At 41.0% G+C, this 17,891-nt stretch overlaps 2 protein-coding genes across 4 annotated transcripts in view; one reads left to right on the top strand and one right to left on the bottom strand.

The window, feature by feature from the left end:
* Positions 1-12,289, top strand: part of LOC103477552 (lamin-A) — a 40,255-nt gene extending 27,966 nt beyond the window's left edge. For all 3 annotated transcript variants that reach the window (XM_008430709.2, XM_017309675.1, XM_008430710.2), the window contains exons 3-13: positions 2,054-2,210; positions 2,600-2,725; positions 3,323-3,493; positions 5,350-5,475; positions 6,378-6,598; positions 7,073-7,394; positions 7,476-7,583; positions 8,271-8,390; positions 8,470-8,529; positions 9,574-9,726; positions 10,975-12,289. In XM_008430709.2, the coding sequence (XP_008428931.1) occupies positions 2,054-2,210; positions 2,600-2,725; positions 3,323-3,493; positions 5,350-5,475; positions 6,378-6,598; positions 7,073-7,394; positions 7,476-7,583; positions 8,271-8,390; positions 8,470-8,529; positions 9,574-9,726; positions 10,975-11,010 (1,600 nt within the window). In that variant the 3' untranslated portion in view covers positions 11,011-12,289. The remainder of the gene's footprint in view (positions 1-2,053; positions 2,211-2,599; positions 2,726-3,322; positions 3,494-5,349; positions 5,476-6,377; positions 6,599-7,072; positions 7,395-7,475; positions 7,584-8,270; positions 8,391-8,469; positions 8,530-9,573; positions 9,727-10,974) is intronic.
* Positions 12,290-12,334: 45 nt separating this feature from the next.
* pear1 (platelet endothelial aggregation receptor 1) overlaps positions 12,335-17,891 on the bottom strand; it is a 61,449-nt gene continuing 55,892 nt past the window's right edge. Inside the window, exons 18-20 of the mRNA XM_008430708.2 lie at positions 17,287-17,349; positions 16,270-16,464; positions 12,335-15,873 (exon numbers count right to left, since the gene is read on the bottom strand). Coding sequence (XP_008428930.1) covers positions 15,722-15,873; positions 16,270-16,464; positions 17,287-17,349 — 410 coding nt within the window. The 3' untranslated portion in view covers positions 12,335-15,721. The remainder of the gene's footprint in view (positions 15,874-16,269; positions 16,465-17,286; positions 17,350-17,891) is intronic.

Below are 17,891 nucleotides of genomic sequence, written 5' to 3'. Positions count from 1 at the left end.
TCTCTCTCTCTCTCTCTCTCTCTCTCTCTCTCTCTCTCTCTCTCTCTCTCTCTCTCTCTCTCTCTCTCTCTCTCTCTSTCTCTCTCTCTSTCTCTCTCTSTCTCTCTCTCTSTCTCTCTCTCTCTCTGTCTCTCTCTCTCTCTGTCTCTGTCTCTGTCTGTCTCTCTCTCTCTCTCTCTCTCTCTGTCTCTCTCTCTGCTGTTCACAGAAACCGTCAATAGTTGCTGATTCAGGAGCTTTTAAAGGGGCAGAATCGTGAAATCCACTTGATTTTATTGTTCTCTCATCAAAAACATCCCTGGAGTTTTGCATTTTGAAAAATCCTTTAATCTCCATGGCAACCTTTCAGCTGTGGTCTCGAAGGCGGAGCTTTGCCCCGCCGTCGAGACGGAGCTCCCGACCCTTTGGCTCCTTCAGACTAGCCAGCAGCAAACGGCTGGAGCAGCTGAGCTCATTATAGGAGCTACTTCTCCGTTAAACGGCGGTAAAAACCAAGTTAAAGGGTTAATAGAGGAGCCATGTTGGGATGACTTCCTGAAGGTGGCGTTTCAGAAAGAGACGGACCCGATTCCTTAAACTTCTTTTCTTTGATGCAACATTTTTATTGGCATAGCTACTGGGCTAAGCTATAAAATGAAAGTATGAGCCTGTAAACTACATGACTGTTGTTTTTAATGAGCTTCGCATCTTTGTCGTCTAAACCCGTCTGTTCTGGTTCTGGTCCGGTCTGTGAGGTCTCCCTCGGCAGATGGCCGGTATTGGAGACGATGAGGCCAAATGGGAGAACTGGAGCCCGTTTCCTCCTCCTGATGGTTTTTTTCCCCCACTGGTTCTGAACCGATTCCTGCAGAGACGGGGCGGCGCTGCAGACGATCACATGCACACCGAACGTGAGCCGCTTTGAGTCGGGACGGGTTCTAACAGAACCTGGGGCTGGTCGGACCGGGCCCAGTTGGTCCGGCTGCCCAGTAGAGTCTGACTTTAAAGAGCTGAAGCAGCATCTGGTCAGACGTGTCTGAGCGTCTAAAGGCAGATTAATAAATGATCAATTAGTAAATATTGATTGGTAGTCAAAGATGGCTCCTTCCATCCTACATAAGATTCACTTTTACTAAACATTTAACATTCAGAAATAATTTTTGGTCATTAAAATACCGTTTAAAGGTTCAGTACGTTTCTTTTTTTAACGTAAATTGTTGTAGTTTGACTTCATATTTCAGTTTGAACAATAAAAGCTCTGAACGACGTTATGATTTATTTATTTTACTTCACATTTCTGAACCATTTGAGGTTTGTTTCCAGTTTATTTCTACACGTTTACAGGTCGTCAGTTTGATTTATTCTAAATTTGCCGTTATATTCCTAACTGCACTGACTGAACAAATTAAAGTTGTTTTGATCAAACTTGTGAAACTATTAGTGGATTTGACTGCTGGTGCCTTAAATTGTTGTTTTATTATCGCAATAGTATCACAAAATATTGTGATAGACTTACCGGCTACACTTTTAATGCATAATCCATAAAACCAGCATGAACAATTTATTCTTGTAATAAAATTAATAGTTTTTTTTCCCCCTTAATTGGATAAAATAGTTTAAAATGTAAAAATGTGCAGAACATGATGATTTGTAGGTTTGTCATGAAAACAAATTTCCGGATGCTAAATTGTCCCGGAAGTTATTACGATAAACGATGATGTTGTTTTGAGAACATTTTAAAGCGACATAAAAGTGGAATATTTAGAACTGGAACTGGAAGATATTTTAAATATCCAAAAAATAAAACGGAAACTGGTCAAATGAATCATGAAGGAAAATTGTCCATCAAAAAAAGGGATGCACTATTGAGTTTATTTTAATTTATCATTCATTTAATTGGTTTTATTGCGACAGACCAAATTTGCAATGTTTTTTGTTTTTTTTAAGCTGTTAGGAAATAAAGGTCAGAATTCAGATGCAGCAGAGAAAAAAGGTGTAAAGATTTTGGATCGTATGAAAGGATGGAAACCTCCTCCAGTGAGCAAACTAACGCCCACGTCTCGTCGCTCCGCAGGAACGCCAAGAAGGAGTCGGACCTGGAGGCGGCGCTGCTGCGGCTGCGGGACCTGGAGGCCATGCTGAACTCCAAAGACGCCGCCTACACCACCGCCCTGGGCGAGAAGCGCAACCTGGAGGCCGAGCTGAAGGAGCTGAAGGCCCATCTGGCCAAGGTGAGCGCGGCCCGAGTCCGACCGCGGCCTCCTGAGGCTGCTGCGGTCAGGAAAGGTGCACTGCCTGCCTCAGCGCGGCAGAAATCCTCGCTCTGCTGTCTGATTAGTGGTTTTTGGAGCGGAGAGCTTCAGGGGTTCTCACCTGCCTGAAGCCGCCGTCGCTCCCTCTGAGTTATCGCTTCATGCAGAAAATAATTTCCTATAATCGCTCTGCAGCTGATTATGAATGAGGCGACTGCTTTCTGCCAGTTTTATCAATGAATCTCAGCTCAAAGCTCAGCGCTGTGGGCTGCGCTCCACCTACTGTCCAAACCTAGGAACTGCACCTTTCTGTCCAGAGTTTAATTTGTTTTCTCGGTGTTGGATCTTTTTTCTGCCTTCTCTCCCAGCTGGACGTCAGCCTTGCCGATACGAAGAAGCAGCTGCAGGATGAGATGCTGCGGCGGGTGGATGCAGAGAACCGCCTGCAGACCCTGAAGGAGGAGCTGGAGTTCCAGAAGAACATCTACGCCGAGGTTGGTGCTCCTCCGTTTTCTGCAGGCAGTTTGTTCGCTTCCAAACAGCCACGGCTGGTTCTGCATCTCCTCCTCCAGATTTGCTCCCACGATGCATTTTTCACTTTCCTTCAACTGGAATTTCTACAACAGGATAAGAGATGGGGGGTTAAAAACTGCCTTGAAAATCTCTATTTAATTACTTAATTACTGAATTGTGACTTTTTTTAAATATCAGAATTCTGACATTTTTTTGTCCAAATTCAGAGTTTAATTTTAGAAAAAAGTCAATTCTGAGAGAAGTTTTTTTTTTTTTTAAATCGTCTTCCGTTTTGATTTCACTTAAAAAGCTGCTGCTGTTACTCTGTGTTTCCTCCTGTAATCAAGTTTTAATCTTTCAGTTTTGTTTTGGTTGCATCCTGTGAAAAGTGAATAAAAATTACGTTTAAATGTGATGATGATCTGCTTATGGATTTTTCTGCTGGAGCTCCTAAGAAGTGATTTCGTCACAGAGGCTGACGGATCAGTCAAATTAAATTTACCTCAGATTACCGTTGTTTAAATGCAGATGAGCTGGCTTTTCTCAGCGTCTCTGAATGTTTTTGGGTTTCTTTGCAGGAGCTGCGCGAGTCGAAGCGTCGACACGAGTCTCGCATCGTGGAGATCGACAGCGGCAAGCAGCAGGAGTTTGAGAGCAAGCTGGCCGACGCGCTGACCGAGCTGAGGACGCAGCACGAGGACCAGGTCCGCCTCTACAAGGAGGAGCTGGAGAAAACCTACCACTCCAAGGTGGGAGGGCGGCGCCGGCCGGCGCCACCTGCAGGCCGCCGCGTCTCATTTCACACAGATTCATCACTTACATCCAGGAGATTCAACTCGTTTTGGTTTCAGGCAACATCAGGATCACTGATGTCCTCAAACGGCAGAATGTGTTGATAAAACTGCAATTTAACAAACTTTAATTGGTACTTCTTGAAATGCAACAACTTTTAACATTTTAACATGAAGTAATATATCCAAAATAAAAAAAAAAATGTTTCATTTCAGTTTCGCAAAATAAACCAATATTGATACGAGTGAAAAACTATCAGTAAAACGTATTGGAAAAACAGGAGCTTTTTCAAAGTGGGTGTGTTTCCATTTAGTGGATTTATTTTCAAAATGTCAAATGGAAACGTTAATGGATGATGTCATGTTTTTTGATAATTTAATCTAATGGAAATGGCACAATTATAAATCAGTGATTCTTGAGAATAGGGACAAAACGGGTCCTGTGGATAAAGCACAAAATTTGAATAAAATATACACAAAATATAATTTTTTCAAATATTTGACTAAACTAACCTGGGTCATGTGAGGACAACAATGTATATTTTCCAGGTGTTTGCTGAATATTTTTTTTATTTTAAGCATTCTGGTCGGTGGATGATGCCAGTAAAATCCCTTGTCCAGGAGCAGAACTCAATACATTAGTTTAAAACAATTAAAGAAATACTAAAATTGCATATTATTACCATTAAGTATAAGTAGTCATATAAATTATTATTTTTAATTCAATAAATTTAATAAAAAATAATTTTTATATATTTTCCAACTCCATTGAAATTTGTCCCTAGTTTTTGTCGACACCGTCAGAAATGAAAATAATGTAAAAAAATCAGGCATTATTGGGGGGCACCAGAACTTCTGAGGACCCCATGACCTCTTCCTTTCTCTTCCTTTGCTAAGAAGGCTAGTTAGCTCTGGTTAGCTTATGTTATTCTTTAGTTTTTTTCTTCTGTTTATTCCTAAGTTGTTTGTCACAACCATGATGTGTCAACACCATAACTGACAATTTACAACACTTTGATAAAATTTTGTGACATAAAAGCTTAATTTTGGTAAAATGTAAAAATTTCATGGACCTGATGAACTACAACATGGCGTCCTTCAGAATAATATCATATAAATTGAGATAGTTTGGCTTTTTGTCAACTCCATCAGTTTTTTTTACTCTTTCAGTGAAATTGTTGTCAAATCTCACTTAAATGTGCAATTTATTCATTTTAATGTATTTTACATAAATTGCATTACTTCACATGTATCAAGTTTTTCGTTTTACTCGCTAGTTTGTCACCTTCAGTTCTGCCAACTCCGTCAGATGGACTTTTTGTTGTTTTTTTGTTTTAAATATTTATTTTGTTTCTTGAGAAGCATTTGTCTGTAAAATGAGTAAAAATGTCACTAATAGGGTCATTAAAAATGATTTTTTTATTTATTTTTGTCAGATGGAGATGACAAAGTTCTGGGTCAGGTCGATTAAAAATGTAATCTTTTTTTAAAACTTTGCAACTGGGAGCCTGTACCTTAGCATCTTTACATTTCCAAAACATTATTTGTCATATTTGCATAAATCAGGTTGAGAAATAACAAAAAAAATCATGGGAAAATTAAAACCCATTTTGTTCCTATTCTCAAGAATCACTGCCAGTTGTTTATTTTTCATCAGCAGAACATCAGCAAGGATTTACACTCATTTATAATAGAGATGCAGCTGCTGAAAATAAGTCACAGTAAATGAAAAACCTCCAAACTGAGGGGCTTTTCAGTGAGAAGATGAAAGTTAGAGGTTTGTGTTCTGATGTTTGTCCGCCTCGTTGCTGCAGCTGGAAAACGCCCGCCAGTCAGCGGACAGACACAACCACCTGGTGGGCGAGGCTCACGAGGAGCTGCAGCAGACCCGGGTCCGTCTGGAGGGCATGACGGTCCAGCTGACCCAGCTGCAGAAACAGGTACCGCTTCCTCACACGAGAACCCACCGGGATTCACCCTGGCAGCCGTCACATCCCACCGATTTATCAAAAACCACAGCAGCAGACCAGCACACGTTAGCCACTGCACTGCAAAACACAAAATATTACCAGGTCATTTTTGTCTATTTTCTAGTGTCTTGGAAGTAACTTTTAAGTAAAATATAAGAGATTATTTGAAGTAAAGTTTTGGTTCCAATGGCAGATTATTTCACCAACATGGGAAAAATATTGTTATAAGTGAAATAATCAGTTTTACAGTAAATAATTACTGACTTAAAATAAGCTCCTATTTCTTGCTGAAAAGTTACTAAGTTTATCTTGGTGCACTAAGATATTTGCATTAAGAATTGGACAAAAATACTTTATGTAGTTTTTTGCAGTGCCGCAGGTGCCATTACTATGGATCGATGCATAGCCACAGAAACAAACTGTTCTGATGCGAAATGAGCAGGAATCTGTCACAGAACCTTTCGCAGCACCGTCATTTCTATAAAATATCTTAAATTAAAGCGGAGAAAACTGCTGATGTTTTTATGCATATAAAATGTTTATTCTTCCCCGATATGAAATCTATAAAGTTTGGTTTCTGTCGAGATGCAGGAGGGAATTAAATTAAATTCTTTTTTTATATATATATATAAATATATTGGTCAGTAAATTTTACATACCAGTAATTGCTGCTGCAGGAGACGTAATTTAAATACTTCATGAGGTATTTTGTCTCATTTGACCGATATGTCGGGTGAAAAACGGCTCAATTCCCTGATTAATATTGGTGCAGAACGATCATGTGACTCTCGATGAGTCATGTGACTCCTCGGGTCCGGTAATGGGCCTGTCGGCGGTGCGTTTCCTCTGACCGACCCTGGTGTCTCTGGCAGCTGGCGGCCAGCGAGGCCAGAGTCCGGGAGCTGGAGGAGTCCATGTCGCGGGAGCGCGACGTGATGCGGCGCCGCCTGGAGGACAAGGACCGCGACATGGCCGAGATCCGGGCCCGGATGCAGCAGCAGCTGGACGAGTACCAGGAGCTGCTGGACATCAAGCTGGCCCTGGACATGGAGATCAACGCGTACAGGAAGCTGCTGGAGGGAGAGGAGGAGAGGTGAGCTGAAGGTCGACCAAACATGGATCTGAGGAGGAGACGGAGGGAAGATGAGCTCTGATGCAGCCAAACTGAGGCATGGATTCAGTTTAGCAGGCCTGTGCAGTAAAACCACTGGATTTTCCAGACATGGTGCCGTTTTATAGCATAACCAAGTAACTCTCATCTTTAGCTGTATCAAAACTTACTTAAAAGAAATTCTGCATCCTGATTTAATGCTTAGAAACTGGGCCTCTGTCTCTTTAAAAACTCCTAATTTTTTGCTCAGTGCTTTAGCTCTTTTGCTAACTTTGAAAATATTTAGCGCATTTAGTTTCCCCAGATAAAATTTTTCCAGATAAACGCCGGATGAATTTGCACAGTCAGGAAGTTCATCCGGCAACAAGGCGAAGCGACAGTTTCCTTCGCTGCTCTGTAAACGGTCAGTTGAAGATCTCCAACCTGTTTTTTTTGTTTTACTCCTTCCTCCCCCAGGCTCCGCCTCTCCCCCAGCCCCTCCTCCACTAAGGTCACAGTGACCCGGTCCTCCGGGTCGGGCCACACCAGCCGCCTGCTCCTCTCCGCCGCCGCCTCCTCCTCTGCTGCAGCCGCCACGGCCGCCTCCAGCAGCCGCACTTCGTCCAGCGCCAGCAAGAAGCGGCGCCTGAATGACAACGACAGCGAGACGTCCAGCATGGTGGGCGGCACCATCACCAAGACCCGCATCAGCCAGCAGGCCTCCGCCAGCGGACGCATCACCGTGGACGAGGTCGACCTGGAGGGCAAGTTCATCCGTCTGAGCAACAAGGCGGACGAGGTAACGAGCTGCTCTCAGGCTTTACATTCCCTGAGAATTACACCAAACTGACGAGACGGTGAACATTTTCACTCCCTCCAGGATCAATCGCTAGGCAACTGGCAGCTGAAGAGGCAAATCGGCGGCGGCGCTCCGATCGTCTACAAGTTCCCCAGCAAATTCACCCTGAAGGCCGGATCCACCGTGACGGTGAGTCCAACGCCCGGCTTGGTTGGGTTTTGTTCTGTTAAAGGGGAAGTACTGCACAAAATGGAGTGATTTATTACCAGATGCATTATAGTATGAGCACATTCTAATTATTGTTTCTCCAACTCAAAATTACTAAAAGATTAAACAATATACAATTAAACAAACGTATTTAAGAATTACATTAAGCTGTTTTGAGCTTTATGTTTTGCTATAACGTTATTAAATCATCAGAAACAGATTTCATTCATGTTTGAGAAATCCTTTAATCTCCATAGCAACCATTCAGCTCTGCAAAATGTCTGGGTGGGCCTGGCTCCGCCCTCAAGGCGCGGCTCCTCCCCCAGACTAGTTGGACTCCTTCAGACTAGCCAGCAGCAATTAGCAAACACCTAGTAGAGCTGCTTCTCAGTGCAACGCTGGTGAAACCGATGTTAAAGGGTTAATAGAGGAGCCATGTTGTAATGACTTTCTGAAGTCATTTTAAGAGCAGACGCTTTTAAAGAGACAGAGGTCCAATTTCAAGGCATTAAATTCTTTTAGGTCATATTTGATACATATAGCATTTTTATAATAACTGAAGGTGACATAGTCACTCGGGTTATGCTATAAAATGGCACCATGTACCTGGAAAACACAGGTACTGTCCCTTTAAACCGAGCCGTGATTAAATGGGTCCGAACTGTGCAGATCTGGGCGGCTTCTGGTGGTGGAACCCACAACCCGCCCACTGATCTGGTGTGGAAGAGCCAGGCGTCCTGGGGCAGCGGCGACCTCCTGCAGACCACGCTCATCAACGCCGCCGGAGAGGTCGGTCCAGATCCAACGTTTTATTCAGCTTCTGTTGGTTTCAAAAACTGAACCGTCTTTCTGTTTGATCCTTCAACAGGAAATGGCCTCCAGGAAAGTGACGCGCACCCTGTTCCAGGATGACGATGACGATGACATGGTAAACTCTTCCTCGCTGACATTTGGTGTAAAACGAGGAGCCGCCGTGTTTCCCTGACTGGATTCATTATTGGGCTGGACAATAAATCGACAAAATATGTCACAATAAACACGTAATCGATATTGATAAATAACACATCTGACAGAATATACCCTGACCGCACAGCATTCTGGGAAATGTAGGCAGAGGAGAGACTTTAGCTTTCCAGGCTCGTTAAGAGACTGATGGAATCAACCAACTCACTCACACTTTCGTTGCCTAGCAACTCGCGCAGTCTCTGGTTACCTAGCAACAACTTAAGCAACTTGCACAGCAACAGTTTACCTCATAACTGCATAAAAACAGCTCTGAGTGAAAACTGTTTAAAACGGGAAAAGTTGAGCCACCAGTTTGATATTTAAAACAAAAAGCTAATCAATAATTATTGATATTGATGGATATGAAACACTAAAGTTTTCAGCCGCATCGTTCAGACGGTAACGTTGGCACTTATTGTATTGTTAATCATGTAGCATTCTAAATTTATCATAATATTCTGATTTATCGTTATCATAAAATCCAGTTAATTCTTTTTTTTTTTTTTTTACTGTGCGTGTTGTCTGGATTGTTTAACTATTTTTTTTCCATTTCTTCAATGAAAAGCATCAATAAATTTAAAATATAATTAAATGCAGATGTAATATGATGCGGTTTCATGATGAAACTCAGACTTCTTTATATGATGGGAATGTTTTTCAAGATCAGCATTTGTTTGTGGGACTATAAAAGTAGTGATAAACTTTAAACAACTCGGTTTTAAAAGAAAACAATTGTGATTCATTTTATTATGCAGAGAAATGTCACTTATTCATCTGAAAGTAGAAAAACTATAAATTATCTAATAACCAAGCTGCAGTATTTAAACATTGGAAAATAAAAACATTGGTACAAACAAATTATCCCTGAAGCTCGTTGGTCATTTAATCCTGTATTTAAACCGTCATTTAAACTGTAACGTCTAAAAGGTAAATGATGATCATGTTTGTTGTTTGGCGCCCCCTGCAGGGAGCCCACAGCACCAGCGGCGCAGAGAACGAGTACAACCTGCGCAGCCGCAAGGTCGTCTGCGACTCGTGCGGCCAGACGTCGGAACGCTCCGGCGGGTTGGACGGCCTCATCGGACAGTCCTCCTTCATGGGAACCAACGATCCCAGACAGGTACCGTCCAGTTCTACTGGTCAACCAGCAGAACCAGAACCGGTTTCAATAAAAGCAGAAGCACTCGGTCACTGCAGTTTTGTTTTTTTTTTTTTAACAAAATCAAAGTAAATTCAATATTTAAACAATGTTCCTCGCTTCATTTAAACCCATTAACTGATAAAATCGCCATTTACGTAACTTTGTGTTTTTATTTTAGATTCTGTCTGTAAAACATCTGAGGAAAATCTAACAGAATCGCAGCAAAAACACAAAATCTTGAGGATTTTCCTTTAGCTTCTAAAGCAAATATCTTGGTACACTTGAAATTAGACGAAACCAATTTAAAACTTTCAGCAAGATACAGGAGCTGCTTTTACAAAAATGATTCCTTAATGGGTCAAAATAAAGAAATAATAGTTAAACTGGCAGATTATTTCACATATAACATGGAAAAAATGTCTTTAGTGAAATAATCTACCAATAGAACTAGCAATTTTTCATCAATGTTAAAGTTTTCAGCAAGATACAGGAAATGCTTGTAAGTCATTAATTGTTTAATATTATGTCACTTATAACAACAAGTGAAATAGAACTAGTACTTTTTCCATCAGCATTAAACAATTATTAACTTAAACCAAGTCCCAATATCTTTATGAAAAGTTACTTAAAGGTTAGTTGCGTCTTATTTCCAGTGGATTGAGACATTTGCACTAGAAAGTAACAGAAATAGTTGGTAAGATTTAGTGTTTTGGCTGTGATGCTGCTCTTTATCTTTTCACAATAAATAAAATTCTGGTGCAAAAGAATCTATTGAATCTGAATGGTTTAAAAATTGAAGCTTAAGCTTTAATGATGTAGTTAATAAAGTGAAGCTAAAAGCAGCTACAGAAAGACACAAAGCCTTTCTGTAGCTGCATACAGCAGTCACTCCGACCTCTCCCTGAGGGAAAGGCTATCGGCTGCTTCTGGATTAAATATTCAGGGTTTTTCCCTGAAAGACACAAAGTAAATCTTTCATTATGAGCCCAAATCAAGCAACACTTTGTTAGCCGTGTAAAATTGAGCATTATTAAATTGAAAGTGCTAAAACATGTATTTACACAAAACTGCCAAAAGCCTGTAACCTTTTTCTGATCATTCATGGTGAAAGAGACTCATTCAGAAATGTCCTGTAAGAAAAAGCACCCAACACATTGTTAAAATAAAAGCACAACGTTTCAGGAGGAAACATATTTATTCTAAATGTTTTGTCGTTTTGTCCTTTAGGGTGGCATGAAGCCGGAGAACTGCTCCGTCATGTAAAAACCAAAGAGCACCTCATCTGAACGCACCACAGAGCAGGATCCTTTTCTACCAACAGGATCTCTTTTTTTATTTTTTTATACGATAATTTGTTTCTCTTTTGTATCCAGATTAATGTGCAGGTTGGATCTGCTTCACGGTTTTGGGCGATGGGCTCAGGATGCTCAGATTTCCTCGTGTTGAATTCTTTTTTTTTTCCTGCATGTCTTGTTTTGGCCTCCGCTCTGTCTGCACGCTCCGCTCCGGCCCAGTCTGATCCGCTCCGGCCCGGTCCAGTCCAGGCTTTCCCTGCCGCCGCTGAACACACAGCTGGCGAACAAACCCCAGAGCTTTAATAATCATGCTGTTTGAAGATTTCTGTTTACACTTTGTTTGCTGGAACGGCATCGTTTCTGTGTGTATATGCAACAATCCTCCAAAGAAAAAGACTGTTGGCTCAGGTTTTTAAACAAACATCTTGTATATTTGCTTTAGGCGACGTAGTCGTGCAGCTGTGGTGCGTAGAAATTATGAAATTAAGCTTGCTTGCACAGATAAAGTTCAGCTTCTAGTTTAGAGCATCTATAGAAGATGGCTTGGTTTACAGAGAACGTTTAGCTCGGATGTTTTGCTTTATTTTATTCCCTTTTTTCCTCTTTCTGAGCACAGCGTGGTTCAGCGGGTCCACAAGCGCTGACCAGGCAGCAGCAGGAGCATCCGACAGTCCAGACTGGGAGGGAGGTCAGGAAATGGAGGAAACCCTGGAGGACTGCAGCTTAAAGGAGGCTGGCTGGTGGCATCTCACTGATGTTGGCAGTTTTTACAACAGTTCACCTGCATTCAAACCCACAACGTGACCCGATCAAATGCCACTTAAAGCTGCAGTACGCAACTTTCACTAAAATATGTTCTTTACGTATTTAATAAAAATATCTCCACATCTTTACAGTTTAATTTCAGACAGATGATCTGTAAAATAAATCTAGTTCTTCCCAGTGGTGCCATTACACTCTGAAGAAATCCACCACTTCTGGTCAAAACCGACCAATCAGAGCCAGGAGGAGGGTCTTAGCGCAGTCAATCATCCTCATGTACGCTGCTCAATGTGCTAATGGTGGGGAAAACAATTCACTTACAGAAAAACTGTTTTTCCGCTGACTAGCTTTAGCATTCTTTGCGGGCTAAGTTGTGGTGAACTGAGTGATTGACGGCGCTACGTCCCGCCTCCTGGCTGTGATTGGTTGTTTTTGCCTGAGTTTCTTCAGGTAGCACTGGGAGAAAGCAGAAGAGCTAAAAAAAATTTCACAGATTATCTCTTTTATTGTTTCAACAATGTAAAAAAAAAAAGTGTAGTTGCGTACTGCAGCTTTAAGCCGCTGTCTGACTGTCGGATGCTCCAGAAACTGCCGGGTGTCACTTTTCCTTTCTGTTCTCAACATGCCACCGTCCCTTTGGATCCAGTCCTTCCCTTCGCTGGGCTGCATGTGAACCCAGTGAAACCAGTTTTCATTCTGGATGTTTTAATTTCTAGTGATTCTAATCTGAGAATATAAATTTTCTTCCCTGGATTTATTTGAATAAAACAAACAGGAAGCTGCTGGAGGCAGCAGTTAAATTTGCCTTCAGAGGAAAAACTTTGTGCTCACATGATTCTTCGGTCTTGTGACGGTCAGCCTTCCTCCTCCTCCTCCTCCTCGGTTTGTCGCTCTGTAAAACTGGTCACAAGGTCTTCTTTCTTTTCTTTTTTCCAGTTGAACTCTGCATCTTTAGAAATATTTTGGGGATTTTGGACTTTATGCGCTGCTTTTAGAGGTCTGCAGCATGTATGCAAAGCAGGTAGATTTGTACTGTAGTTTGGCAGCTTTATGCATTTATACTCCATGTTTATCAGCACAGAAAATACTTGATGGATTTTTTTTTTTTTGTCTGATTTGTCATTCAGGCCAAAAATATTATTTTTAAAACCATAAAGTGCCTCAGCAACCTTCTAAAAACACCCCATGACCTCCATTTGAAAGAGCAAAGATCTAGTTTTCACCATGTTTTTATGATTTATATAGAGAAGTTATCATTTTTTCAGACAGAAAAGATGCTCATCCTGTTTAAACGTCTCAAATTTTACCCAAATCTGTTGATGTCAAAGTTTTTCCTCCCTTTAAAGTGGAATAATGATTGGAAACAAAACGCCATGCTTTGACTTGTAATTGTATTTTTTTTTTCTAAAATGAAGCCAAATAAAAGCTATTTTTCCCAATGTTTTCTTTTCCTCCAATTTATCACAACAGCTGAAAAAGTGCGAATGTTTTTATTTGCATCATACAAACGCATATATGTTCCCACATTTACATTCAGAAATACAAGATTACATGTTTAAAAAATATTTACAACACAAAGTACATTCAGGTGGAATCAGAAAGTTTTTAACTGAAGACGTTGGATCTGCTCTGTGGGAAACTTTATGAAAAATACTGAATATTCAAACTTCTGGCGCCCCCTGGTGGTCACACCTCCATGATCAGGCATTTTATTTCTAATATCACTTCATAATGAAACACTGAACTGCACTAAAAAACTTAATCTTAAGTATTACACTTAAGATTAAGACTAATTACACTGGCGTTTTTCACTCAACACATTTTTCCCATTTCAAGTGAAAGAATCTAATATTTTTTCCATCTAAATTCAAGAATTGTGGACTTGAAACGAGCCTGTATTTCTGATAAGTTACTATTAGTCTTAATTCAAGTGCAACAAGTTATTTGCAGTAAAAACTAAACACTTTAGATTTTGTTTTTACAGTGCGACAGATTTTTGTATTGATGGAAATCAATGAGGTTTTGATTACATAATGCAGTAAAATGTATTTTGTTGATAATTTGACATTCAGGACTTTTTTTTTGTTTGAAACCGGCATTGAAAGTGTTAAAATCCTGAAAACATTTGACTGCTCTGAGAATGTTTGGTAAGTCATTTATGAAAAGAAAAGAAGGAAATGTGCAGGTTTTAAGTCAGTTTTTGTACATTTCTCCCATTTGAGTCAGTAAAATATTTGAACTCTTTTACAAAAACCGATTATTTAACCGATCACGGTAGGTAACACACCTGCTCTGTAATATTCATCAGTTATGAACCTGGTGGAAGTTAATTTGTTGAGAAATGACATTAAACATTTAATGGCTGCAGCAGAAGCTCCAGGCTCGAATCTGTGACATTTACAGCTTCAGGTTGAGAAAATGTCTCGTAATTGCAAAACGCTCCATTGTTAAACGTTTACTGAAACTATTTTCACTTGATACTAAATGAATCCAACTCCATTCAGGAAGAGTTCAGCTGGAAACTTGTGCATCTAGTTAGCAGATTGCTGATGTGTTTGCATTAAAACAGTGACGACGACGCTGCAGCTGGAGGAAAGTTTCTGGATCCTCAAGAAGTTCAAGTTGGGAATCTGAGCTGCAGAGAATCCTCTGGAAGCTTCTGCAGTCATTCATGTTGCCACCAGTGCAGAGCTTGCTCAGCATTTGCAGCAGATCTGCAGACAGACGGGTGAAAACTTCTGTTTCTGCTCCGTTAAGGACAGAAGAGATTCTGAAAATGAGCCGTCAAGGGTGGAAAAGTCGATGTCTGCAATCCATGATTGGTTCTTTTCTGAGGAAGACTTCCTCCCGAGATTGAGTTGGATCAAAAGTTAAAGGTAGAGCAACTTCTTCAAAAAAAATAAAAATCCATCCATGATTATCCAGCATGATGAATGGCGCCACAAGGCTCATAACTCAAACATTAAAATGTTGACACTGAGGATCTGGGGTTGGTTCTCCAAAAAGGTTTGAGAAAATGAAACCAACAAACTGGGTTCAGCTTCAAGCTGACGGTCTGCTGGACTCGGTTCGACTGGGAACCAAAATAAAAACATTGGTACATTTTCAGCTGCTCTGGTTCGCCTTCACACTGCAGTCAGTTTGAAAATCCTGTTCCCCTCCGCGCCTGTGGGGGCGCTGCAGCAAGAACCACTGAAGGAAACGACATGAAAACTGAGCTTTGACTTTTAAATTTGATATTTAAGGTATATAACTTACACAAAACATATTTTAAATATTTATTGAAACTGTCACTATGTTGTGACACCATGATGTGAGACGATCTGAAAAAACGGCTCCTCTGCTTTCAGATTATCTGTCTCATATGAAACTCATGACATGATGACAGTTTTAACAAATATGTAGAATATTTTTTATATATTTGTTACATACTGCCGCTTTAAATACTGCATGACACCAAATAACCATGATTTGTAACCCTGGAGAGCCGTTTGTTTATTTACAATGTTCCTCTGGTGATAGGAAACATGTGAGGCTATGTTTACTTCCTTATGTACAGAGTTTTTCATCCACATTCTGGGCCCAATATTCCTGGAGATTGAAGCTTTTCTTTGGCTTTCGTGACATTTTCAGACACTTTAGAGTTTGTGAGAAGCTGCCGGCTGCATTTTAAAAAAATGTTTTCTACTTTAATGAAGTCAGAAAAGGAAAATGAAAGCTGAAATCACGTCGCAGCAAAGCTCCTCCGATGTCACCAGCTCTTCAGTCCTGGTGGCTGCAGTACCATCAGATGGCCACCGGGGGGCAGTGCTGCCCTCAAACAGGACCTTACTGAGTTTGTAGGTGAAGAACAAACAGTCTGTTGTTCTCCATCGGCCCTCAGGGAGGAGGCTGGGCCCGCGGCGCCTCTCCGGCCCTCACTGCAGCGCTCTGCGCGGGGCGGGCCGCGGGGAGGGCGGCCGGCGCACCGGAGGCAGGTCGTAGTGTCCCGGGATGTGGCTGTTCACGGGGAGGTCGTAGTGGCTCTGGGGGTCGTCATGAGGGGCGTGACCCAGGGAGCTCTGCCGCTCTGACAACAGCAGGAGGAGAGATTTAATAAATCAGAAAACCTAACTAAATAAAACATTTCTTTCCAATTTCCAGGGTTTTTTTTCCTGCACAATTTCTGAGATTAATCTCAAAATTTTGGGGCTTTTGAAACTCAGAAATTTCCAAGATTTTCTAGAAATGTTCTCAGACTAATCTCCATATTTCTGAGTTTCTTTCAAGAAGCTTTGACTTTTCAAACTCACATATCTTGCTTTTTCCGGAGAATTTCTTAGATTGGCATCTCTTTTTTTAATTTTAAATTTTTTTTCTGAAAGTTTGAGGTTGATCTCAAACTTTAGAGTTTTTTCTTTTGAAACTCCTAAATGTTTGTGTTTTTTTTTTTTTTTTTGTGGGAACCTCCAGAGATGGACCTCACCTCTGCGCAGCGTGGCCATGCTGAACGGCGGCGGGCTGATCTCGGTGTACGCTCGCTCTCGCGGCACGGCCGCCTTCATCTCCATGTAGCTGCTCTCCGGGGGGCAGAACGGCGGGCCGGGCAGGTCCTTGATGGTGGCGTACGGGTTCTCGCTGTTCAGAGAGCTGCTGCTCGCCGCCACCAAGTCCTTCAGCTCTGCTCACAGGCGGGACGAAGGAAAGTCAGCGGTTAGGAGGTCAAACCGGCCGCCAAGACCCGTCCACTTTAACCGCTCAGGTCATTAAATGAGCCGAGGCAGGAAGGTTTATTTATAAAGCACCATTAAAACACAAGGTGCGTCACACAAAACCAAAATATCTCGTTTTGAAACATCATGTTATTGAGCTATTCCCACACCAACATGAGCAACATGAAGTGCTGCCTTTATTCTGCATGTTTGAGAAATAATTTAACCACTTTTGTAAATTTTCTGGGTTTTAAAATAATTTGATATCCGTCAAAAAAATCTTAAATATTTAAATTAATCTCAGAACGTTTCTGAGCTTGAAAAGTTTAAAATCTTCTAGAAAAAAAATCTGAAATTTTTTAGATTAATTTCAGAAAAAAAAACTTTAAAGTTGAAAATGTTCACAACTTTTTGAATTTCTAATATTTTTTCTAGGAAATTTCCCAGATTAATCTTAAAATTTCAGAGTTGTTTTGATGAAAATGAACTGGTTTTATGCCTCTACGGTGGCCCTTCAGGTTAAAAATTAATTCATCAAGCAAAAAACAATCCTGAGCGTCAGAAGGTTTAACAGAGTTAAAGTCTGAAATACAACAAAAATGCAGAATATCGATACAGAATACCGTTGAGTTATCCCATCCAGGCTTAAAGAGACAAATAAACGTGTTTAGTGCAGTTAGATGTTCCTCTTTATGCTTTTTGACACGTTTTATCCGGCTCTCATAAACCGGTAAAGATTGAGGCTGCAGGCAGCAGGAGGGGCGAGCAGAGAAAGCGCGATGATAAACTACCTTTGTTGTAATATTTTCCGAGGCTGGCGCTGTAGCTGTAGCTCCGGTCGATGCCAAACGCTCCTGTAAACCGTAACAGAAACACTTTCATTCAGTCGATCTGTGTCAGGCTAATAAAAAGCAGAAAGGCTGTTAAAATCAGCAGCAGGTGGGTGGATTCTGCTGCCAGTCAGCTTTTATGAAGTTCTGGGTGTTTATGGCCTGATATCAGGTCTAGATTAGGAAATATGTGGCTGGTGATGAAGTGGAATAAGAGGGAAAACTTCAGACAGATTAAGGATAAAAGTTTTCGCTTCCAACCAGCAACAATCAGACGTAAAGTGAAGGTTTAATAAATCAAGACATAAAGGATCATATGGCTGAAAACGCATCACCATATAAACATTTCATATCAGTCAATGTCGGTAATTACTGATTAGTTTTTTTAAATATCTGAAATATTGCTAAACTGATGGTGTATCTTTTCTGTTTTATCCACTTTTCATCGTGTAACGTTTGTTATTTTTAAGCAGTTAGGAGGCAGAGCGGTGAAACCTGAAACTGCTGCTGTTACTGGTTGCTAGGTAACCAAAGAGTGAGAGAGTTGCTAGGTAACCAAAGAGTGA

The sequence above is a fragment of the Poecilia reticulata genome, linkage group LG16 (genome assembly GCF_000633615.1).
Source record: "Poecilia reticulata strain Guanapo linkage group LG16, Guppy_female_1.0+MT, whole genome shotgun sequence".
NCBI classification, from domain to species: Eukaryota; Metazoa; Chordata; class Actinopteri; order Cyprinodontiformes; family Poeciliidae; genus Poecilia; species Poecilia reticulata.
This window is presented reverse-complemented; position numbering and strand designations above follow the sequence as displayed.